Source organism: Bipolaris sorokiniana (assembly GCF_000338995.1).
Source record: "Bipolaris sorokiniana ND90Pr unplaced genomic scaffold COCSAscaffold_1, whole genome shotgun sequence".
NCBI classification, from domain to species: domain Eukaryota; kingdom Fungi; phylum Ascomycota; class Dothideomycetes; order Pleosporales; family Pleosporaceae; genus Bipolaris; species Bipolaris sorokiniana.
In genome coordinates this window covers 3,356,529-3,378,880 of record NW_006911895.1, presented here as the reverse complement: position 1 = coordinate 3,378,880, position 22,352 = coordinate 3,356,529, and the positions used below count along the sequence as shown (strand labels likewise).

At 51.8% G+C, this 22,352-nt stretch overlaps 10 protein-coding genes across 10 annotated transcripts; 4 read left to right on the top strand and 6 right to left on the bottom strand.

Moving 5' to 3' along the window:
* Positions 1 to 6: 6 nt before the first annotated feature.
* On the bottom strand, positions 7 to 2,859 carry COCSADRAFT_342303 (uncharacterized protein). The gene is made up of 6 exons (XM_007697097.1): positions 2,409 to 2,859; positions 1,507 to 2,346; positions 1,292 to 1,455; positions 975 to 1,241; positions 704 to 921; positions 7 to 653 (listed from the first exon to the last, which is right to left on the bottom strand). Exons 1-6 carry the CDS (start codon positions 2,797 to 2,799, stop codon positions 221 to 223), a joined length of 2,313 nt encoding a protein of 770 aa, XP_007695287.1. The 5' UTR covers positions 2,800 to 2,859; the 3' UTR covers positions 7 to 220.
* Positions 2,860 to 4,203: 1,344 nt separating this feature from the next.
* COCSADRAFT_32791 (uncharacterized protein) lies at positions 4,204 to 5,643 on the bottom strand. The gene has a single exon (XM_007696185.1). It carries the CDS (start codon positions 5,456 to 5,458, stop codon positions 4,235 to 4,237), a length of 1,224 nt encoding a protein of 407 aa, XP_007694375.1. The 5' UTR covers positions 5,459 to 5,643; the 3' UTR covers positions 4,204 to 4,234.
* A 305-nt stretch (positions 5,644 to 5,948) lies between these two features.
* COCSADRAFT_107529 (uncharacterized protein) lies at positions 5,949 to 8,093 on the top strand. The gene is made up of 2 exons (XM_007697096.1): positions 5,949 to 7,831; positions 7,887 to 8,093. The coding sequence occupies exons 1-2, from the start codon at positions 6,326 to 6,328 to the stop codon at positions 7,938 to 7,940; spliced, it is 1,560 nt and encodes a 519-aa protein (XP_007695286.1). The 5' UTR covers positions 5,949 to 6,325; the 3' UTR covers positions 7,941 to 8,093.
* A 2,145-nt stretch (positions 8,094 to 10,238) lies between these two features.
* Positions 10,239 to 10,680, top strand: COCSADRAFT_77986 (uncharacterized protein; the record flags this gene model as incomplete). Its single annotated transcript, XM_007697095.1, has 2 exons — positions 10,239 to 10,488; positions 10,559 to 10,680. The coding sequence occupies 2 exons, from the start codon at positions 10,239 to 10,241 to the stop codon at positions 10,678 to 10,680; spliced, it is 372 nt and encodes a 123-aa protein (XP_007695285.1).
* Positions 10,681 to 11,038: 358 nt separating this feature from the next.
* COCSADRAFT_78387 (uncharacterized protein) lies at positions 11,039 to 12,487 on the bottom strand (the record flags this gene model as incomplete). Its single annotated transcript, XM_007697094.1, has 1 exon — positions 11,039 to 12,487. One exon carries the CDS (start codon positions 12,485 to 12,487, stop codon positions 11,039 to 11,041), a length of 1,449 nt encoding a protein of 482 aa, XP_007695284.1.
* Positions 12,486 to 15,629, top strand: COCSADRAFT_167078 (uncharacterized protein; the record flags this gene model as incomplete). The annotated part of the gene is made up of 2 exons (XM_007697093.1): positions 12,486 to 12,508; positions 12,680 to 15,629. 2 exons carry the CDS (start codon positions 12,486 to 12,488, stop codon positions 15,627 to 15,629), a joined length of 2,973 nt encoding a protein of 990 aa, XP_007695283.1.
* A 250-nt stretch (positions 15,630 to 15,879) lies between these two features.
* Positions 15,880 to 18,521, bottom strand: COCSADRAFT_75725 (uncharacterized protein; the record flags this gene model as incomplete). The annotated part of the gene is made up of 2 exons (XM_007697092.1): positions 15,880 to 18,234; positions 18,426 to 18,521. Coding segments are annotated over 2 exons (2,451 nt in total), but the record flags the coding sequence as incomplete, so codon positions are not given.
* Positions 18,522 to 18,782: 261 nt separating this feature from the next.
* Positions 18,783 to 19,675, bottom strand: COCSADRAFT_217720 (uncharacterized protein). The gene has a single exon (XM_007697091.1). The coding sequence runs from the start codon at positions 19,493 to 19,495 to the stop codon at positions 19,043 to 19,045; it is 453 nt and encodes a 150-aa protein (XP_007695281.1). The 5' UTR covers positions 19,496 to 19,675; the 3' UTR covers positions 18,783 to 19,042.
* COCSADRAFT_217719 (uncharacterized protein) lies at positions 19,676 to 21,083 on the bottom strand. Its single transcript, XM_007697090.1, has 3 exons — positions 21,004 to 21,083; positions 20,665 to 20,943; positions 19,676 to 20,617 (listed from the first exon to the last, which is right to left on the bottom strand). Exons 2-3 carry the CDS (start codon positions 20,872 to 20,874, stop codon positions 19,856 to 19,858), a joined length of 972 nt encoding a protein of 323 aa, XP_007695280.1. The 5' UTR covers positions 20,875 to 20,943; positions 21,004 to 21,083; the 3' UTR covers positions 19,676 to 19,855.
* Positions 21,084 to 21,270: 187 nt separating this feature from the next.
* COCSADRAFT_132745 (uncharacterized protein) lies at positions 21,271 to 22,352 on the top strand (the record flags this gene model as incomplete). Its single annotated transcript, XM_007697089.1, has 2 exons — positions 21,271 to 21,692; positions 21,750 to 22,352. Exons 1-2 carry the CDS (start codon positions 21,330 to 21,332, stop codon positions 22,350 to 22,352), a joined length of 966 nt encoding a protein of 321 aa, XP_007695279.1. The 5' UTR covers positions 21,271 to 21,329.

The window sequence follows — 22,352 nt, the reverse complement described above, 5'->3', positions numbered from 1 at the left end:
TGCGCGTCGAAGCACTCCATTACAAGCGGAGGCTGACTCTGTGGTTCAGCGTGGGAGCACTCAAACAGCCGCTAATACAGCTTTCGAGATGCCACAGCGCCACCGTTTCGCTATCGCTTCGGACTCTTAAGGACGCAGCTCTGATGAGGCGTCAGAGACTCTCTCTCAAGCTAACCGGTTGACCAAACCATGAAAAGTAGTCATGACAATCATATCCTCTTCACCTGAACCAGAAAACCGAGTATGATCCATCGGTGCTCAGTACTCGCCTCCCGATTCCTTCATCGTTTTGTGTCCTTCCGAAAGGATCGGTAAAGAGTGTAGTAATCTTCTCGGAAATCGGCCCCATCTCCTGCTTTGATACCGGTACCGGGGGGCTCAACAAGCTCGGATCAGGCTGCAGGATGGCGAAGATGCTGCTTTTCGACCTCCCAACCATCCGGCGAAGAACATCTTGCAGATTGTCGTACAATGGCCACAGTGTTTCCAGGTACCGTGCTGCGACCGGCTCACACGGCTTACACGGTTCCAGCATGTCCATGCATGATTTGGCGTACGCGAGATCGGCCTCAACCCCGTCTGTCTGGCCATCCATGAGTTTAGTGGTTGCACTGAAAAGCAGGCAAATGGCGGCTGAAAATGACCAATATATACTACACTTGTCAGCCTGCTTCACTTTCCTTCACTTTCCTCAATAACTTACACTATCCAGCAGCGCTTACTTAATGTGCCATCAAAGGAAATGAGCCCTAACATGCGCGCAATGTTTTGAGCGGCTGTTGAACACTCTCGTCTATACATCTTGATATCATCGGCTGATAAATTGTTCAAGGGAGTTGCTGCCTCGTCGGTGAGCTGGGCTCCAGCCGCAGCAACAAGCAATTGACGGTATAGCAAAACTAGGGTGCCAAGATACATAATCTACCAAGAAAAGGTCAGTGCTGACACACAATCCGAGGAATGCGGCTTCGTACATGTACCATGAAAATGGCTCGCCTCTGGTACTTGTTCAGTTCTTGAGCTTCGCTGGACAAAAGGGTAGGAATCTGCAAGTTGTAGGGTACATCCTGGCGCCACTGCTCGAGCTTACGAGTAAGCAGAGTAATGTTAGCCTCGGTGGCTAAGTTGGGTGATGCAAGCGTCTTTGCAACTTCAGCCGCAATCAAATTGATCTTGCTAGTTTGTGTGTGAATCATGTCATCTATCGAAAGGTGGTCTGGCCAGTCCACAACACACGCAATCTAGCCATGTTAGCGCTATATGGAAATCTAGCAGTCTCGCCATGCCATACCTGGACATCGTTGGCTGTCACCTCCGAAGGATAGCCAAGCGTGTACGAAAGCCATGTGTCCATGAAAATGAGACTTCGGAAGATTTTCCTCCAGCCCACATCGGCTGTCTGCGGCCAGCTCTGCGGTGCTGCACATTTCCAGCGGGCAATCTGTAATCCTGCGGCTGCGTCTTGTCAGCCTGTGGGTTGAATAGCTTAGTAGGGAGCTCAACTACCAATAAGATATTTTGCGCTCATGTGTTTCTCGAGGAGCGAGAAGAAAGACAATGAGAGCAACAAACGCATTGTTCGAAAATGATCTTGCCGGGCTGTCCGTTCATTGAAATGAAGGGTCCCAGAGGCGTAGAGTAGGCGCAACATGTCATCAGAAAAGGCATCAATATCATAATGCGCACCCATGGCAGCCACTGTAAAACATTCAGCAAGGGTCATATCGTCAACCTTTGTCTGTGGCCGGTAGATTCGGTCGAGAATCTCATCGGCCTGTTCAAATGTCCACATGAAAATGAGCGAGCCAGTGCCTCGGATGAAGGCATACATGGACCGACGCACTCGCTCTTCGGGCGGGAGACGATTTTCATTGAAATGCTGAGCGCCTCCATTGATGATCTCGCTTCTGAGAGTTACCAGCTCACTAAAGGCTAGGGTCAGTGCGTTGTGACAGGCTTCGGCGCCAGGCCCCATGGGCGGAGCAGGCATCAGAGACACAGGACTGTCTATGGAGCTAGGGCTTGTGTGTGAATATGGACGGGTGTTGTTGGATGTATCTGTTGTCGAGCGGCTGTTTCCTGGCCGTTGTCTGCCTGAAGAGGCGGTCGACTGCTGGGCTTTGAATTCATTGAGGTACATCTGGTGCTTTTGCCAACTGTCGGTCTTTTTGTACTCGTCCATCTGGGCCTCAAACTCTTGCATGGACCGCGCAGCATTACTTTCCCATACGCGCTTCTTCTCGGCTGGAAGCTCCTGCCATCTGCGACCCACCTCGCGTGCAATGTCGACAAAGGACAGCTGGCTGACTTCTGGGTCTGTGCGAAGCTGGTCAGCAAAGTTGACATCTACGATTGTTAGTAAGTGTGTAATATCAAATCGACAACGCGCAAGCGTCTTGTTGTCGTACAGGCTGTCTTTGGCTTCTTGGGCGCATTGGGATCTGGCCGGGGATGGCGCCGGTACCGCCGCTTCTCGCGTGGTGGCGGGGTAGTCGTCTGTCTGGTGAAGCTTTCGAGGGCCGACGCAGAGAGAGATACTGGCTCTGGTGAATTGGACTCCGGGTCGAGTGACAGGGACTGAGGAATGCCGCGGTAGGTTGCAATCTCGCGCTGGAGCAGTCTGCGGTGGCCAAGTTTGAAGTTGAGGGCCGTCATGTCGTCCTCGGTAATGTCGAGGACGGCGCTCCAGGTATGGAAGCCATTGTCGGCAAGGACTTGAAGATATTCGGTTAACCCCAGCCGGCTCAGAACATCGGGCAGGCCTGGTGAAGTCGGACTTGAAGGGGAAGGGATCGCCATGAAGGGTGACGTCTGCAGAGAGAAAGGATGGGAAATGGGACAAATGGCATATTTGAGCGTCACGCAGACGATATGGAAAGTGCCGCAGCAAAGACCATGCGGTGCAGACAGACAGAAGCTGAGAGAGACGGTATGGGATAGCGTGCAGCCGTGGCCTGTGATTCCAGACCCAGTAGATGAAAAGAAGGGTGTTCGAGGCCCTCACAGTCTCGACCCACCCTTTTGTCGGGCGCTAGTGGTTGCTGCAGCCCGGTCTGAGTGCGTGCAGCCGACGCAGCGCTGCAGTCAGATTGCTTGAATCTGTCACGGCCGCCTGCGTTTACAAAAGAGGGGGATAAGTCATCACCATGGCCTGAAATGCTACAGACATGCGTACGTATACTGACTGACTGGCCACACGTGCAAGTAGAGTACGCACCGCTATACTACTTGAGAGCAGCACCGCGTCGCCCTCGAATGCCGCAGACTGTCGTGTCGGCGGCACTCGAGCCGGGCCTATTCCCGTCCAGAGCACACTGTACACGACACAACGGACTGCCTCTGAAAAGAAGCTTTCGGCGCCAGCGTTGATGGGACGATGGGCGATGGGCGATGGGCGATGGGGCGATGTGCTTGTAGAGCTAGACGCCGAGTGATACAACACTTACATGATGAACAGCAGCGGGGACCATTCCAACAGGCACGGAACGTGTTCCCTCCTCCCTGTTGCATCCAAGGACCATTCACAGGCAGGGCACTACTGGCTGTCATCTGCAGCGCAGTGCCCGCGTGGTATTGCAGGTAGCCGGGGAGTGCTGATCGAAAAGTACTCTCAGATCGCAGTGGTGCAGCAGAGGTCTAGACTACTCGTCCATGTTCATGTCAGCGCCCCCAGCACCGCGCTCGCCCGCCTCCTGTCTGCTTGCTTCCACGCCCTCCCAGCTCCTGTATTGACAGGCCTCACTAAGCCGATTCAGGACCTTATGGCATTTCCCCTTCTCGCAAATCGGCTGATTTTCTCCACGCCCTCCCTGCACTGCCATAACGCTATCGTAGATCTGCCCAAGCTCCAGTTGCTCAGCCTCACCATGTGTCAAATCATTCGACTTGGGCGCACTCCTCCCGCCAACGCCCTCTGCCAGCCACGCAGTCTCGACCGCTCCTGCTGCTGATGCTGATGCTGATGCTGTGCCCGCTGTCGTTGTCCCTGTCCCAGACACATGGCGAGCAAAACAACTGTATGGTCATGTGGAGGAAAAACCATGTTTCACGGTGTTATCCCTGGCTTCAGGCACTAGCCCCTCTCTCCTTTCGCCAAGCACTAGTTCGAGCCACTAAGCCATTTCGGGACTACGCTCTCTGCTGCAACTGCTTGACGATTGCGCAACACTGCGCGCCACAACCACATTTACTATTTAGACAATACCATTCTTGTCTACAAACTACAATGCCCATCTCACAAGTATTTTTGCATCAGCTCCTTGACGCGCCCCAGGTCTAGCGCCTCAATCTTGTTCCCATTCCCGTCCATCGTTTCCGCCATGCATACCGCGTTATAGATGGCCTCTTCAACTATATCTGCGCTTGCTTCAAAGAGCGCGTTGATGGTCTGGTCATCCGTCATGGCGATCTGTACCTCCCGCGCCTTGTACGGGTCTACGCTTGCCTGGCCTGCTGTTACAGTCTGCACATTCAGCTCATTCGCTGTGGAAAACGCCATGAAGATGTCGCCAGACGGATTCGTGCCGTAGCCGCCTACCCGAGCCAGCCCAACCGTTGCGCGCTTGGCTAGCCGTTGAAGTTGTGTTGGGTGGAGCGGTGCGTCTGTCGCAATAATGACAATGATGGACCCGTCTTTCTTATCCTTTGCCTTTTCGACTTTGAACAGCAGTTTGGACTGAGCAATCAACTCTGGATCCTCGGGATTTTCCTCCATCTTTCTCTTCTGCTCTTCGTAAATGAGTCTCCCAATTGGTGCCCCGCCAATCTTGAAATCCCACATCTTGCCATAGTTTGCTTGGACGAGTGCGCCCACGGTATAACTGCGTCCTTCTTCGGCTGGAACAACACGAGAGCTCGATCCAGTACCGCCTTTGAAGTAGTGACATATCATACCCGTTCCGCCACCCGTATTTCCTTCCAGTACCGGTTCACTGCTCGCCTTGTCCATACCATCCACGATGTGCTTTGGCGTCACAGCAAACTTGGCAACATCATGCAAAAAGCCATCAAACGTCTCCGCCACGACTGGCAACAAGAACCAGTCCACCTTGCCCTCGGCGTCACAATTTTCCCGGATAGCATACTCGTAGATTCCATTGTATGCTGAACCAACACCAAAGCTACCAGTAATAATAATTGGCGAGAACAACAGACCCATCTCCTCGATTAGGTGCGACCCAGTCATCTCCCCAGACCCATTGAAGCGGAAAATGCCTGCAAAGCAAGCTTTGTGAAACCAGTCTTTGCGTGGCAGGATAGTTGTTACGCCTGTATTCATCGAATTCGCCGCTGCATTGGGGTATGTAGGTGAGGAGTGGATGGATTCAGTGTGTACAAGAACCCCAGGGATGTCTGTGAGACTGTTCTTTGGACCGGGCTGGTAACGGCCCAGGTGTAGGTTTGGGAGCAGCTCGCGGATGCGCTGGCGTGGATGTGACGAGGTAGATAGGGAAGTCATGATGATCTTTTCTGTGATTCTGAGAGAAGAGTTTACAAGCGGTGTAGGATATGTGTAGCACTCAAAACAAAAACTCTATAGCTTGAATTTGCTTTAGGGCCTTACGATATTTATATAATAAACTTTAATAGTAAGTCACTGGAGAGCACATTGATGACAGATTTCTGCTTCTGTCTTCTCCAGGCACCAACCTCATGCCTCACTTTACTATGGGGTGGACGGCTCGCTGTTGTGACGCCTTAACCCCTCGGGGGAGACGTATTAGGCAGGTGCACAATATTCTGATCCGCCATAGTATTGGGACTGCCGCCAGTTATACCAATGATTGCCGCGAAGCAGTGCAACAACAATGTGAACTCCATCCTACAGGCGCGTTCCGGCAATGCTCATAGTGAGTCACCTTGGCAAGACCCCGCCCTCGTACATGACTAGCGTACATCCTCATTCCCCTGCGCGTAATCGCCGCTTCTTCACTTCTCTCGCCTATCGCACCATATCGACTGATGAGTAAAACCATACCATAAACTTGATAGCCAGGATTCTATCTTTTTTCCGATCACCCACTGTGTCGGTGGGACCTGAAATGTGCCATATTGTCAATGCCGCGAAATTCCCGATGTGTTCACGACTCAGTTGACAGATCTGTTATCGGAATACCGGTTCCTGCATAGCGCACTTCCAACACCGCAAGCTTGACCCTCTCAAGTTCAGATCCCCATGCTGTGCCGTGTCGGACTTATCTGACGTAGTCGGCCCGCTGTTCAAGTAAATACATAGTCTCTCCCCACTCTTGCTGGAAGACAAAGAAAAGTCTGTAGCCGGACTGCTGGCGATACCAACTCCCTCGCCATCGCCATTTCCACAAAGATGTTATCGCATCTTCTCGCGATTGGGCTTTTGAGCCTTGCGAAGACATCTCAAGGGAGTTATGGATTCTACGTCGGCAAGGCACTCACACATGATGGCAGCGTTATGCTGGGCGGAACGGGCGAAGAAGTGTCATCGCACTGGCTTCAGATCTTCCCTGCCAAGGACCACAAGGCAAACGACACCATTGTCGTCGGCGTTACGGAAGACGCGGTGATGCCGGGAAAGTTGATGAACATTTCGCAAGCACCGCACACCTTTCGCTATCTTTCCATGGAATACTCGGATTTTGAAGGGTTTCCGGCGCCTCTCACAAACGGTGGTGTTAATGAAAAGGGCGTTGCTGTGCGCGATATATGGGCTCAGAACCGAGATGACCTCATTGCCATGACACCAAATCCGCAGACTGGCTTGCAATACTCCGACCTGGCCCGCGTTGTACTGGAGAGAGCGAGTACCGCAAGAGAAGGCGTCGAGCTTATTGGACAAATGATCGCTGATTATGGCTATGCCGACTATGGCGGTAACTCGCATCTCATCGCTGATGCAAGCGAAGGCTGGGTGGTTTGGGAGATGTCAGGAGGCCAGAAACTCTGGGCGGCAGAGCGTCTGGGTGAAAACGATGTGCGCGTTCTTTACCCCGGCTATATTGAAGACTTTCCTGTGGACTTTGAAAACAGCCCAGACTACATGGGTAGCCCGAACATTGTGAGTTTTGCGGTTGAGCAGGGCTGGTGGAACCCAAACAGCACCAAGCCTTTCAACATATTCAACGCGTACGCACCCCAAGAAGAAGGCTACACTGCACGAGATGGCGGAGCGAAGTACATGTCGCAAGCTGCACTTGAAGATGCGACCCGCGCAATGGCTCCTGTAACCGAGAAAGACCTCATCGAGCACGTTCGAGACTACAGAATCTCAGACGATGAAGCCGGTTACGGCCAAGTCGTATCTCTACGTCCAAATATGGACCCCGATCTGATCCGTGTTTGGGTTGCACCTACCGGTTCGGTAACAGCACCTTTCAACCCATGGTGGCTGGGTGTAAAGAGCATTCCGCCAGAGTATGGACTACACCGCTATCTGTACAAGGATGCTGCGGCTACATTTCTGGACACTGACTACCAGTATCAAGAAGCCACCCAATTTGCTGGACGTATATTCAAAAAAGTACTCTACTACACATGCTCAGATCCGGAAAGTTATCTGCCCGTTGTGCAAAACATGCTGCATGGATTTGAGAATGCATCTTTTGCTGATATGGAATGGGTCGAGCGAGCTGCCCATACAATGGTGGAGGCCGGGCAACAGGAGCACGCACTGGATCTCTTGACATTCTACTCGCATGCAAGGGCAGAGAAGGCACTGGCGCTTGGGAGGACTATGGCCGATGCTCTCGATGCCTACGTGAAGCTGACGGGTCAGTTCCGCATGCCGAGTGGCGATCGAATCAATGATCCTGGGCTTGGGGCTGAGACAGTAAACTGTTTGGTGGGATGGGATCCGGTGAGTTAGACATGAGCATAGAGATATTTGATGCATACTGATGTTGTTGTACTAGGATCAACCAGCTGACAAGCAGAAACCTTTGAAGAGATTTCGACGATCAAAATGACTTGGACAAATGGGCCGGGGCTACCGCGACAAACAATATACTATTGGTACTTGAGATACCGGAGAAAATGATCTAATACAATCACACTTTAGCAGAAGGAGCAAATATATAGAGAATGTGTGCTGTGGATACAAGCCTGGAATGTGATTGCAGACGAAGAATGACTACGGTAGCCACTCAATACTGCCATTGACGAAGCGACAGGACTCTAAGCCGAACCAGTATGTATCGATTATCCATAAGTAAACCAAGTGGACACTGTATCCATGCGGCTGCCGTTGTTGGTGCATGCGTCGCATGCATAGCGATTACGCAAGCCTCGATTTACCCGGTCATCACGCCACGACTTCGGCGGTAGACGTTTGCAATCGTCACCAATCTGCTGGCACTCTAAAGCAACGTAGTTTCAGAAGGAGCGTTGTCAAGCATTTGTACTACTGACTTGCATATTGTGTCTCTGCCATGCAGGAGGTAGCAGCTAAGTTCTACAAACGAGCAATAGCTTGTACACGTTTGTCGACTAGAAGCCGAGCATATGGTAAGACTATCACGATACCAGGCGTCTGTGGTAATAGCCCGACAGATAACGGAAGCTCCGACTCTTTCGCCAAGAACGCTTGACAGCAGTATCTAACCATTGGTTGATGCTTGACACTGGACTAAGTTCAAGAGCCAAACTTGGTGCCAGCAGCAAGCCACCATTTTGGACCCTTACCATTACTCACAGGCTGCAGGAACCACTCGTGTATGTGGATGCAAGCATACATACTGGTTAGTCTGAACGTTCTATTGGCTGGTGAGCTACTAGATCCGTTTACCGTCTTTCGCTTGTTGTACGCACGGAACTACTGCAAGGCCGGGACGGGCTAGAAGGCAAAAAATCGAACATTGAATCCCTCCAAAGCCAAACTATCGAACGGCTGAGGGTTACGCAAGTATCAGGCAGAGGATTCACTCGGTGTCCGTGGCACGAGTGTTTTTCCTTTTCTGTTAGCTAATAAACTTGTGCGTCTATAGGATTTGGCGGAAGAGGCATCGACGCCACAGCTCGTTGGTACATGGCCAAGCAATGATTTTTTTCTTTCTTTCAAAGACATGTCAGCATAGCTACGATGCTGTGTTATCGAGGCCCCCATGCGCGTTCCGGGAAACTCTTCGCCCATCTGACGCACCTCGTGGAATGCCGAAGTAATCTAGCAACTATATTTGCCAGCCAAAAGAAAAATCGACACCACAGTTTGCTCTGGGTTTATCCTTCGCGAGCGAGCCGCCCATCCTACTGACCGCAACTTCTGAAAGTAGAAAGACGGGATAGAAAGAGAAAGGACTTGTGATGTCAGCGCGGTGTAAGGTTATCGGCTCCATACAGTAAGATTCTTGTTCGGTCTAGCAACCGGCTTTTTCGGAGCGAAGCATGTGCCTTCCTTTGAAAAGAAAAGGAATCCATGTTCTCGGGTGCCTTCGGTGTCGCGGCGAGTGTGATATGACGATCGGTTATTGGATCGTGATGTAGCGGGGCGAGATACCCGTCCCAAAGCTTACTACCACTGGGTGTAAGCGGGATGACATGGGGTGTCCTAGTAACCAACAGCAAAACGTGACAGTACACTTTGATCCGGCAGATACATGAGCGTAGCTTTTTCTTATATTTAGAAACACAGTGAGTTAGGGAAGAATGTGCTGTACACTTCTTCTATTGTACTGCACCGAAAAGATCCTGCAGGAATCCTTTTTGTGAGTCGTTCGAGACAAACATATCTCGCTTTGCTTAGTAGTCAGCCGCATCGCACTATCGAACTCTAGCGTCATAATCTCCCCATTTCGAGAGAGAGAGAGAGAGAGCGAGAGCGAGAGAGACGGAGAGCCGATGACATCCGACCAGGGATGTGGGCCGGTTTGTACGCATGTACCGTGCCGTTAGGATAACTATTCTTGCGCCCACCCGAGAGCTTTTTCTGCCACTACGCTCGAGGGTAGCAAGCTGCATGGAAGGATCACTCAGATGGAGACTGTGTACCATAGACGGGAAGGCTAAGTGCTGATGCGTGCGTGCGTGCATGTGCCGAGCGTGAGGCAAACATCTGTATGTACACTACGTCGGGTGAGAAGGGAAGGCTGGCCAGAAGGGTAGATGGCGAAAATGTATAAGTATAGAGAGTAGGCATGCTCCCTTGACATACCAACATCTACTACTCATCCGACCTTCCAAGTCTAACACCACGAATCTTGGAAAACTTATACTTAATATCTTAATCCCCTACCCATCCACCTATACCGTCCCAATCCAAGAGAAAGAAAATGCATGCCCTCACTCTCCTAATTGCTACCCTGGGCCTCGCCTCCGCATCCCCCATCTCGCACTTCCTCTCTCCCCGCTCATCCGCCCCCCGCAACGTCGTCGCCTCTGTAGACCGCTACGCCGGCGCCAGCTGCACAGGCAAAATCTGCAACATAGCCGGATCGGGCGATTTAGTGCCTGGATGCAACGCCATTACCGATGATTGTGTCGCGAGTCTTAGCTTGAATTATGCTAACAAGGGGTGTTCTGGTACGTTCTTCTTTCATTCTTTCTTACTAACGGTTGATACTAATGTTTGTGTGTGTGTGTGTGTGTGTAGTCAAAGTTTTCGCAGACGACAAGTGTAAGCAGGAGGCTGGGTCGGTGGGATTGCAGACGGCGGGGGTGTGCAGTGCGCTTGGTGCTAGTATGCCGTTTAAGAGTATTTCTGTTAAGTGCTAGGTTGAGCTGAGAGAGGGAGAGAAATGGGGGGAAGGAAGGGATGATGTGACGAAGAGATGTATGGGGAAGTGATAAAAAAAGATAACGCAGTGATGATTATGAAGATATAGAATAACGTGTAGCCACGCTCATTAATTCGTAAATGTTTGAGATGAAAAAGGGGGTTGAAATTCCATCTTCTCGCTCTTCCTTTCGTTTTCATGAAATGTGGCTGTCTTGGTAGCTATGCGCTGAACGAAACCTTTGCGTGCTGGTAAGACTACAGACTTTACACAATATCAACTAACAAACAAAAACCATCCTTTTCTCAAAATGGGTATCATCGCCAACCTATCATTATTACAACTCAACTAGCCATCTATTTTGCTGGACTAGCAACTCTATCAACTGGACTCGCCGTCCGGGTCGTGCCTACACCCGAGGCCAATAACTCCAGTCTCGAGGCCTGGACGCGATGCTTCTTCATGACATCAACCCATTCCTCATCTGTCTCGCTCTCTTCTACACTCTCTTCTAGCTCTGCGCGCAAATCTTCTTCGAGCAGCGCAATCATTACGCTAAAGTCTGCACCGAGTCTGCCTAGCGAGCCAGCACAGTAGAGGACTTGCGTGAGAAGCGAGTCTCTTGCTGAGCGATCTTGCACGTTGGGCAGGTAGTCGCGCAGTGTATCGAAAAGCATTTCGACGAGGTGCAGAGGAAAAGTAGAGAGAGCAGAAGGGATGGGTTGAAGAGGATCAGACGAGTCGGCGGGCTTGACAGCCGGGGCTGCAGCGTCTTCGGATCCTGGTGTGGGGAGAGCAGAAGGAAATATGCTTTTGTACATGGATATTATTGCGAAGCTTTGTTCGCGGAACACTTCTAGGTACTTTTTCAAGTACTTTTCTGTTTGTTGGCCAGCGGCCCAGCCATTGTCGGTAACTTTTGTGGTCTTACTCGTGCGCTTTGAAGTTTCCTGGTCTGCAAGGTCGCGGAGAGGGGATAGGGCTTCAAGCATGGATTCGAGGCAGACTAGCCTGCACACAAGGAAAAGCGCGCCCAAAGTGCCCTCACCACTACCAATAGCGGCCTGCTTGGTGGACCATAATTCATCTAACTCGGGGGCAACACGTCGGAGCCAGCCAATGGTTCGCATTGCACCTGCCAACTTGATTCCCTGGGCCTGGAGAGCTGTGATGAGGTTGGTGGTCATGGTCTTCATTTCCTGTTCGGCCTGAGCTGTGAGCGAGGAGACTAGAGGCGATTTGGGGTAGAGAGTATGCAGGCGTTTGACGTGGGCATGTAGATCGAGGGCCGAGGCGTAGTTTGCATTTGCGGTCGCCGTGGATGAGGTCGCTTGTGCGGCGGCTGTCGACGAGGTTATGGCAGACGAGAGGAGGGTGGGGAGGTCGAGGACATCGGAGACGCGGTCAATGTTGCGCGATAGCAGCATGGCTTTTCTCCGCCTGTCGAGTATGGCATTATCGGTGCCTCTACTGTATTTGTCGGAGAAACGCTGTGCTGCTGTTTCGAGCGCGGGCAGCTCGTCGTGGACGGTTGCTGCATCGTGTCCAATGTGCGGGAGAGTGGTACGCAGATGCAGCAGGTGGTCGGCCGAGGCGATGATTGGCTTGTGGGATTTTTTGGAGAGGGTCTGAATGGAGCGCAGTATTGATTGCGAATTTTGGGCCAGCGATTGTTGCTCCGACGAGGTGAGGGCTGGTAGCGGGAGGGTGGTTAGGCGGGTGAGGTAGGCATTTGTGGCGGCATCGTTGGGGACAGGGCGGGCGTCGAGATAGGGAATGAGGAGATCGTAGAGAGCGTCAGCCATGGTGTATACAGGTGGTCATATGTGTGTATGTGTATGTGGAAGTGTAGTGTAGTAGTATGTATGTACATGTACATGTACGGTGTAGAGTAGATGTGGATCCCTGCAAGCATCGACGCTTCACATGCGAGAAAGGCCCCGCCCAAGAAAGTATCCCAGTACCTTCATCCATCTCGCCCTGTCCAGCGCCGCCAGCTTCTTCGCACCCCGGGGCAGCGCACTCCCAGCCGCACACACCGGCCCCCGCCTATCGACTCCCCAAATGCAAAGCGTCCAGCATGTCGTCTTCTGCGTCGAGGACACGGTCGGGCTCATCGACGACAAATACAGCGTCGGCATCATAGAGCGCTCCTTTGGCGACGTCGACTCGCACGAGCCCCGCCCGCAGCGCGACTACCCCGACGACATCGAGTGCCATGGCGACATTCCCCAGGATCAATTCGCAAAGTTTATCAAAGACGGCATCCCCCCGCGCGGCACCGTCCTCGTCTCGTGGCAGACGCAGTACAAAACGGAGCTTATCCCAGAGGCCAGACTGCAGCTGCTCGACCGCGCCCTCTATGTGGGCGATGTCGTAAAGCGCAAGGCTGAGGACTACATGAGCGGCACTGTCATCGGCACACAGGCTGTCTGCACTCTGTTCCCCGCCACTCTCTTCAACGGCGGGCACATTACCCAGGCCATTACCGACGACCACTCGGTGCGTAATGTGGCCGCTGACGAGCTCATCAACGTCCACGAGTTTGTTGAGGGAGCCCTCGTCGTCTATGGCGACTGGGTTGGCCGTGTGGAAAATGTCTACGACGAGGTCGCTATCAAGCTCGCAAACAACTCAGTTGTCGTCGTTGAGGACCCCTCGGAGCTGACTCAAGACGACACTACCATAGACCGCCTCAGCGTCGGAGACACGTGCAAGACAAAAAAGGGAAATCTGCGGAGGGGCCGCTGGCGCTTTGGCGCATACGACCCTAGTGTGCCTCCCGTCGGCATGGTAGTCGAGACACGAGCAACCGAAATCGACGTGCAATGGCTTGCAAGAAGCATCGGCTCCCGCAATCGCGCTTTCGCCGCGGAGGAGCCGCCAGTCACCCTTGGCCGCGACGAGTTCGAGAGCCCCACCTTCTACAAGTACGACGCATCAGGCGGTACCGCCACAACACTTCCTCTGTCTGAGAATGGTGTCGATAAGTCATATCACGTTGCTGATGTGGCTGTGGGAGACCGTGTCCGCTTCAAGGATGTTGCGGGCGCAGCTGTCAAGTATGACGGCACCCACACTCTGCCCGACGGACATGCACAAGGCAAGGTCACGCGCATACCCCGGACTGACTCTTTGGGTTATGACCTCAATGTCTTTCTCGTCACGCAGACCCACAGCCAAGTCACTGTTCAATGGCAGGACCTGTCAATAACACACGATCTTAGCTCCGCCCTACTGCCCGACCCCAACGTCGAAGATGACGACGAGGTCTGGCCGGGAGAGCTTATCTTCTCAAAAGAAAACCGCAAAGACGATGATGAAGAAGAAGAAGAATCGGAGACGAAGAGGCCTGCAAAAGTAGGCATTGTCCAGACTGTCAAGGGTCGAGATCGGATAGCAACTGTGCGGTGGTTCAAAAACGCTTTCGTAGAGTTTTTTGGCAATGACCTGCTCCCGCCATGCACTACAGGCGAGCTCAGTGATGCCATTGAAGATGTTAGTCTGTACGACATTTACTCACTGCAGGCCCTCACGCGACGCCGTGGCGATTTTGTCATTCTAAATCCAGACAACGTTGAAGCTGTACAGTCTGCGACCAACATTACTGGCCCCAATTGGTTTGGCGAGGTCATTGATCTAGGCTTGGACGGTAAGCTGACTGTTCGTCTTGGTGCCGCGAAGCCTGTAGTTGATGTCAAGGTCCCTTATGAGTGCGTCCACCTTGCTTACAGCAGTGATATGGCCGATGATTTCGTCAACAACCTTGGGGAGCTGGATGGTGACTCCATTGAAGACTCAGACGAAGAATTTGATTCCGATGACTTTGACTCTGCCTCTTTTAACGAAATGTGGATTGAGTATGAAGGCATGGAAGGCGAGCCACCCGTCGGAGATGAGAGCGACTGGTCAACCGAAGAGGAAGACGACGACCCTGACGACGACGATAACGATGACGAGTCAATGCCAGATCTAATTGACACCACAAAGGAAGATATCGATACCACCAAGACTACCCCTGAAATCAAGTCGCCCCCGACAAAAGAAGAGAAGCCTGATTCACAGCCAGAGCCAGAGGCCGACGACACGCACATGGAGCACGGAAACACCGAGTCATTCACTGCAGGACCGGCATCCTTTGTCATCCTAGATACGCCCCCACCATCGTCACATCGCTACGTTGGAATGTCGTCGACATCGTCATCCGCCTTCATGCGCCGTATTGCGAAAGAGCATAAGATCCTTCGCAGCTCATTACCGCCTGGAATCTACGTCCGCACCTGGGAGTCACGTCTCGATCTTCTGCGCGTGCTCATGATTGGCCCCAACGACACACCCTATGAGTTTGCTCCATTCGTCATCGATTTTCATCTTGGTTCATCGTACCCACAACAAGCGCCCGATGCCTATTTTCACAGCTGGACCAACGGCAACGGCGCAGTCAATCCGAATCTGTATGAAGATGGAAAGATTTGTTTGAGTTTACTGGGAACATGGCACACAGATGAGCGAAACGAGAGCTGGAGTCCTGCAAAGAGTACGCTGCTCCAAGTCCTGGTTTCGCTCATGGGTCTGGTGCTGGTAAAAGAGCCGTACTACAATGAAGCGGGATACGATGTACATCGTTCGGCACCAGAGACCAAGCTCAGCAGCGCCTTGTACACTGAGCGAGCCTACTTTCGCGCAAGGGCTTTCATACATCATGCACTTACTCACGACGTCGAGCCTTTTAAGCAGGAACTAGACTATCTGTACCTGAGTAAAGAAGACGACGCCCCAAAGCTACTCGACAAAGCAATTGCTGCCGCCAAAGATATCGTCGAGCGCAGTGCCGACGGGAGCGAAGAGGGGGAGCGTGATGGTCTGCGCAAGATCAGTTTGGGTGCTCTAGTTATGCTCAAGCGCCAGATTGAGAAACTCGAGGACTTGAACAAGTCAAGGGCGTGAGTGTTGGGAAAAAGAGTATAGAGCAGTGGAGTATTTGCCGTGTAGCTGAGCGTCTGATGTGGTGCAAGAAAAATGAATAGCATATATGGTATACCCCCTCCCGCGCCGCTGAATCAAGGATTTGAGTTAAAAAGAAGTAAAGAGAACAAGAAGAAAAATATAGAATATCTCTTCAACAGTTGCAGTGTATTGCTAGAGAGTTGAGGTGAAGTTAAGTGAGAGCAGGGCAGCCCCTGCTCTAAGCCAAACCTCACCCGGACTCCAACATATCAGCATAAAGATTCAACGCACTCCCAATCACGTCCACAATTGCCCATGTCTCGGACCCCCTAAAAATCATCGCCCACACCCTCAGCACCCCCGCACTAAGCTGGCGCATAAAATGTGGTGAATCAGCCGGGACATCTGGGTGCAGTGCAAACTCCGTTTCATCAAGCATACTCTTCACAATAGCCATGATTTTATTCTCGTCTTCAGTTAAGGGTGGATCCGGATTGGGTATTGCAAGAGCTTCGAGCCATTTACTCATTAGATATGCGCATTCAAGCGTACACAGCGAGTGCTGGATGCTCCAGATGAAAGATTGCGTTTTGGCAACGAGGCGATAGCCAATCTTGATAGGGATGGAGAGGGCTTGGGCAGAATGCAAGACTGCTCTTGTGATTTTCGGGGATCGACGTATTGCGGGTCCTGCGCGAAAGGCGTTGGCGATTAGCACTGGATCTCGTGTTTCCAGGGCGCGGCCTGCGGTGTCGACGTAGAGGCGGATGTAGGCAAGGCGGAGGAGGGCGGTCGAGTTGAATGCTACAGGGCCGTTGTGGTTCATGGGGTCGAGAGAGGATTCGGGGTTTTTGCGCCAGCCGATTTGCCAGTTTCGTAAGGCGTTTTCGAGGGACGCTATGTCTTCGGTGCTGAGGTCGCCGGGGCCTTCGAAGCGGCAGCGGGCTACTTGGCGGAGGAAGAAGATGTGTTGGATCAAGGCGTGGATGAGTGCGTAGTTTCCTGAGGATGAATTGACTTCTGTGACGTCCCAGCCTCGCTTGGTGAATAGCCGCTTTAAGGCGTCTTGGAATAGCACTTCTGGGATTTCTTTCTTGCGAGCTTCTCGCCACGAGGCTTCGGTGGATGCTCTGAACTCGGCTTCGTTGCAGGGTAACGTAAGCTTGACTTCGCTTGTTAGCATAAATGGTGGGATGTTGTAGACGATGCAGTGGAGATTAGAAAAGCCGTAGACGATGAACTTTGTTCGCTTGACAGTTTCTCGGCGGATCCAGTCTGCCCAAGATATGTCGCTATGGAGCGGTTCAATCTCGAGCCCGTCATCTCGGATGAGTGTTGCCAAGATACTCTGGATTGCGAGCGCTTCTCTTAGAATCTCTTTGTGCTTGGCCCAAGTAGATAAAGCCATCAGCAGGAAGAGGGCCTGGGCTGTTTGCATGAGATCTTCTCCTGGAACAGTCATGTCATCGTATGGTAGGCCGAGCGGACCAGTGGTAGAACCCTTATGCTGAGGACTTCGCGAACACGACTCATTCTCGTAATTGTTTGGCGATGTACAGCTTGACGGCGAATGGTACTGAAGCTTCACTAGGCGTGCGTCGCGCCTCCTGATCCGCTCTATCGCAATCGCCTTACTGATGTTGAACAACTGTACCCCCTTTTCGCCTTCAAATGTATACTGCGTTCCAACTGCAGCTAGTGCCAACAGCAGCTCAATCGAACAAGTATCCACAGACATGGTTGGTATATGGAGCAATGGCATGTGTTCGTGGAAGCCGTTGATATAAGCTGCAAAATATCTGCACAAGGCTAACCGAGTTGGGAGGATAAAGTCGGTGGGTATGACAGAGGAGAACTCGGTAAGCATCTCGAGAATTCTTTGTCGATCTCGATGTGATATTTCGGCAATTGGCCTGTTGCGTGTGGGTGGCTCTGGTATTACATGCTCCTCTGGTTGCAGGGATGGAAACCGTGACCCAAAGCGCGAGAGCGAAGGAGGCTCATCAGAGTGAACCTGTCGCCAACCAGTCATTGGCGCTGTTGTTCCGCTAGGATCAGACATCATTCGTTGGCCATAGCCAAGCGAGTCGGGTGAGAAGAATGGTATGGGTTGTTCAGTGTTGATCAGTGACGAAAAGTGGTACGAGTCCAGGGGTTCACTATCTAAGAACACAGCAAGACTGTCTAGCGAATTTGATATTGAAGATCCGTAGAAGCTATTGGCATGTTCAGTCGGAACGGTTGTATGTTGGTTACCTACTGCCGTAGCAACCGTCTCAGGCTGCGAGGGCAGAGGTGTCGGCATTGCGTGAGCAGCTCGGTCCGTCATATTGCCATGGAGCGCCTGGTACTCGGCAGCCATTGATAGCGCGGTCAGAGAGTAACCGCTATGTAGGCCAAACGTCATGGACGCATGCGATCTCGAAGGCTGGTGCATGGACGACTGCACATCCACAACAGCTGGCGAGGGCATCATGCTGGGTATCTCCGGAACTGGACGACCAGCATCGAAGCTCGACCGAAGTCGTTTGTTGGGGCGTGTCTCTGCAGGTGTGTAGACGCTCTCAGCCGGAGATTGCATATGATTCTGCTGATTGTCTTGGCCCTTGCGATGGGTGAGCCGCTCATGGCGAACAAGCAGATCACTTTGATCCAGAATAAGCCATGCGAATGTTTAAAGAGAACATCTCATACCTTCTCGTGAATGAATAGCTGCATTCTGAGCAGCTAAAGGGTTTCACGCCGCTATCTCGAAGCAAGTGAGCGAAAGTATACGATCTGAACCAAGCGACTTACGAATGCGCTCATGTCGCTGCAAATGCTCGAGCCTAGCAAAGGCACGCTGACAGTGTGGGCACTGAAAACGCTTCTCTTTTTTGCCAGGCTGGGCTTGGGTCATTTGCGCTTCGCTAGGGGCGGCTTCCATGGAGAGTGTATGGGAATTTCGACGGTCCACACGGGATCAGTTGCGATTGGTTCAGTTGATGGTACCGAGATATTGGAGTATCCTCAAGGCACTGTATGGCATTTGGAGACTGTGGGAGAATGTATGACACGGTCGGATATGGAGTGCAGCAGTGTGGGGAAGAGAGACGGAGCGCGGAGATCAACCAGCTGATATGCGGGGTGCAGAGGGAGCCGGCAAAGCCACCAATCAATCCCGCCACGCAGCGGCGCCGGATTGAGTTCACCTATCACGGCACCAGAAGATTGAGTTTTTGACAAAAGGCTCATATTGCGATAGTCCAGTGTCTGGCTGGTGGTGATGATGATGATGAATGTTGGTTGCAAGCAGTGTTTGTAGCTCGGATACTTAGCAAGTAAACACGTGGGGGTCGTATCACTACTGGCCACCCAGTAAGACAGCAAAAGACACCACATCCTACATCACCCCCACAAAGTAAAGCTGCCGCTCAGACCCTGGCGCTTCTGTTGCCCAACTCTCGCGGCATCTCGCCCTTTTCTGCCATCTCATTCAGAACCTTTTCGGCCGTCTTCATTGCGTCCACGCCAGCTGGCACGCCGCAGTATGTCGTCGCGTGGATAATGGCCTCGCGGATTTCGAGCTCAGAGAGTCCGTTGTTCCGGGCTCCTCGAACGTGGACAGCCAGCTCAGGCGCACGGTTGAGCGCCATAAGCATGCCGATGTTGATCAAACTCCTCTGCTTCTTGTCGAGACCAGGACGTGTCCACGCGTAACCCCAGCACATTTCAGTGACAAGCTCCTGTCCGGCTCTCGAAAATTCTGTCGAGCCATTTTCTAACGCACGGTTGACGTACTCGTCACCCACGACGCTTCGTCTCACCTTGAGCCCTTCTTCAAATAGCTGTTTATGTAGCTCATCGTACTTGGGGTCGGTCGACATAGTCGATGCACGATAGGGACGGTGGTGATGGCTCGGTTAGGTAGGTGCTGCAAGATCTGCCCTTTTCTGTGATGGCTATTTGACAACAAGGAGTAGTTTTTTTCTGGAGAGTTACTGTATTGCGATGAGAAGTATGTCGGTAGAATTGCGACAGTTCTTCAGAGAGATCAATTGACGGTAATTGACGGCGGACTCAGGCCATTACCCCACCCAAGCTTCCCCAACTTCTCCAACTTCCCCAACCTTTTACTGTGGACCATCATGACTAGCCTCAGATGAACGATTCACCCTAACTTGTTTCTTCTGCGGAACACCATATGTCATGCAGATTACGTGGCCTTCTTACAAACAACTTGCCACTCATGTCCCGTTTGACTTAGCCTGCCAGTCTTCCTGCCCGCCGAGATAGCGATAGACTACACGAGAATCCAAATCTCTACAACGCGGGTTGTTGGCAGCTCCATCATATGTCTTCAATCCAACCTCACCCAGTACATTCTGAGAACCCACTCTCTTTGCCATGTCCACCGCGAGTCCAAAGTCCTTCCGCATCAGCTGTATCTTGAAGCCCTGCTTCCACCCTCCCGAAGATGGTGCCTCTGGGTAGACATGAGGAACAGGACAGAATTTGTCGCATATAGTGTTTTGAGCTGTACCTGCAGCATACACCTTGGCCAACGTACGAGGGTCCAACCCACTACGCATGCCCATATCAAACGCTTCGGAGCAGGCTATTGCAATTATGCCGGAAAGGTAGTTGTTTGATAGCTTTGCTGCGAGACCAAGAGATGGCCCACCACAAGGTATAACTTGTCCACCCATAAGACCCAGCAAATAAGTGAGGCACCCCATATTCGCATCCGACTCTCCGCAGCCTAGGAAGAACGCGATTGTGCCTTTGATTGCGCCCACCACACCGCCACTAACCGGAGCATCATAGAACGCTGCCGAAGGGAAACGATTTGTAACATGTTCTTTCACTGCCAGACTTGTTGCAGTATCAATTGTCGAGCAATCGATAAGCAGCTTGTTCGAGATATCCGTACTGCATACGCCATTATCGGGGTCGAGATATACAGATCGTACATGCGAACCCTCGGGTACCATTGTGATAATCGTGTCCTGCTTACCGATTAGTGACGGTTGCACGCGTTCTACGCTCAGCATACGGCTTGTTGTGCGACATCCTTAGCGTTCTTCCCCTTCAACACTTTGTTGGGAAACTCAGCACAGATGTCGTCTACCACTTGTTCGACAACATCATGGACCCATATACGCGAATCTTTTGGTAGCTTTCTAGCCAGGTGGGACAGCATCGGTGCTCCCATGGCACCCAGGCCAATGAAGCCGAGCTTGCTGAATTCGTATGGTTGCGGCATTTTATTCGCGTACGGTAGAAATCGCAAGAAGGTTGGGGGTCAAAATCGTTCGGTCATAAATTTCTGACACTTGTATCGCGTTAGATAATAAAGCTTGGTGTAATGATGAGGATTTCCTGGGAACCTAACACAATACGTACGCCCACCTACCAAACTCGTAGTGGCTGGCTTGCAACTAACAAGGTGGGGCACAGTTCTCCAACAGTCTGTTTCAATCAGCTTCCCCAACACCATTGTGCGCAAACTCTGACGCACACACCACCATTTGTGGAATAGATGAGATGAAGGAATGATCATCTGTGCGATATTTGTCCGGATTCCTGTTCACATAAGGCCTTGTGCTGCCCTGTTGTTTTCCACCAGACAACAACGAAAAAGCAATACTCATAATAAGAGCACAATATTCCGATACGTCGACGAGCTAATTAAATTGGTTCTTCAATTTGTGGGAGAATATGACTGTTAACAACACATGTCACAACTTTCAGCATGAATCGACAGTTGTCGTTTCAGTTCATGCTCTATCATGTGGCCATCTTTCACTCCCAGAATACCAGTTTGTGGATCATGCTACGCCCGACGCGCGTCGAACTGTTCCTTCGTTAGCATTCCTGATTCAACATGTGAATCGGTATACCGGAAAACGAACACGACTCATCTTCGATCTAGGCTTGAGAAGAGACGTGAAGCACTATCCACTGCCAATACAGAAACACATCGAGGCCAGGCAGCCAATGAGCACTGATCCGGACGTTACCAAGAGCCTCGCAAAGGGCGGACTTACACCCAATGATATTGACTATGTAGTTTACTCGCATGTAAGTACAGATTAATAGGGTTACGCTGGTGGATGATGAGTAACTTACTTGTGCCAGGTACATTGGGACCATGTTGGAGAACCTCAAGACTTTCCAGGTTCAACCTTCGTCGTCGGACACGGCGCAGTTACTCTGCTCAACGGCACTTCTTCACTCCGAGGTGGCCATTCCTTCTTCGAAAGCGACCTCTTGCCGGAAGGTCGGACAGTGGAATTACCCGAACCTGTTGTGTATGAATTGAAGAAGCATGATTCGGGCACAATCCGTGGGGAGATCAATCTCCATGGGTCATGGCAAAGTCAAGGCTGTCTCCCGGAAGTTCTAGATCTCTTCAACGACGGGTCCCTTCTAATCGTAAACGCACCTGGGCATCTCCCTGGACATATCAATCTTTTGGCAAAGACTTCTCCGAGCCACCAGATCTACATGGGCGGGGATGCCTGCCACGATAGGAGAATATTGACCGGTGAAAAGAAGATCGGTGAATGGAACGATGCACATGGTCAAGTCTGCTGCATACACGCCAATCGGAAGCAAGCCGAGGAAACCATTGAAAGAATCCGGATTTTGGAGAAGGAAGGGGTTGAGATAATCTTTGCTCACGACACTGAGTGGGAAAACGATCCGGCGAACAGGATCAGATTCTTTGGTGTAGCGTGA

Coding starts and splice junctions, on each gene's coding strand:
- COCSADRAFT_342303 (XM_007697097.1), bottom strand. CDS start 2,799: ATGGCGATCCCTTCCCCTTCAAGTCCGACTTCACCAGGCCTGCCCGAT. Junction 2,347..2,408: donor CAAGAAGCCAAAGACAGCCT/GTACGACAACAA, acceptor TAACAATCGTAG/ATGTCAACTTTGCTGACCAG. Junction 1,242..1,291: donor TGACAGCCAACGATGTCCAG/GTATGGCATGGC, acceptor TAACATGGCTAG/ATTGCGTGTGTTGTGGACTG.
- COCSADRAFT_32791 (XM_007696185.1), bottom strand. CDS start 5,458: ATGACTTCCCTATCTACCTCGTCACATCCACGCCAGCGCATCCGCGAG.
- COCSADRAFT_217720 (XM_007697091.1), bottom strand. CDS start 19,495: ATGTCGACCGACCCCAAGTACGATGAGCTACATAAACAGCTATTTGAA.
- COCSADRAFT_217719 (XM_007697090.1), bottom strand. CDS start 20,874: ATGCCGCAACCATACGAATTCAGCAAGCTCGGCTTCATTGGCCTGGGT. Junction 20,618..20,664: donor AGGATGTCGCACAACAAGCC/GTATGCTGAGCG, acceptor ATCGGTAAGCAG/GACACGATTATCACAATGGT.
- COCSADRAFT_107529 (XM_007697096.1), top strand. CDS start 6,326: ATGTTATCGCATCTTCTCGCGATTGGGCTTTTGAGCCTTGCGAAGACA. Junction 7,832..7,886: donor GTTTGGTGGGATGGGATCCG/GTGAGTTAGACA, acceptor TTGTTGTACTAG/GATCAACCAGCTGACAAGCA.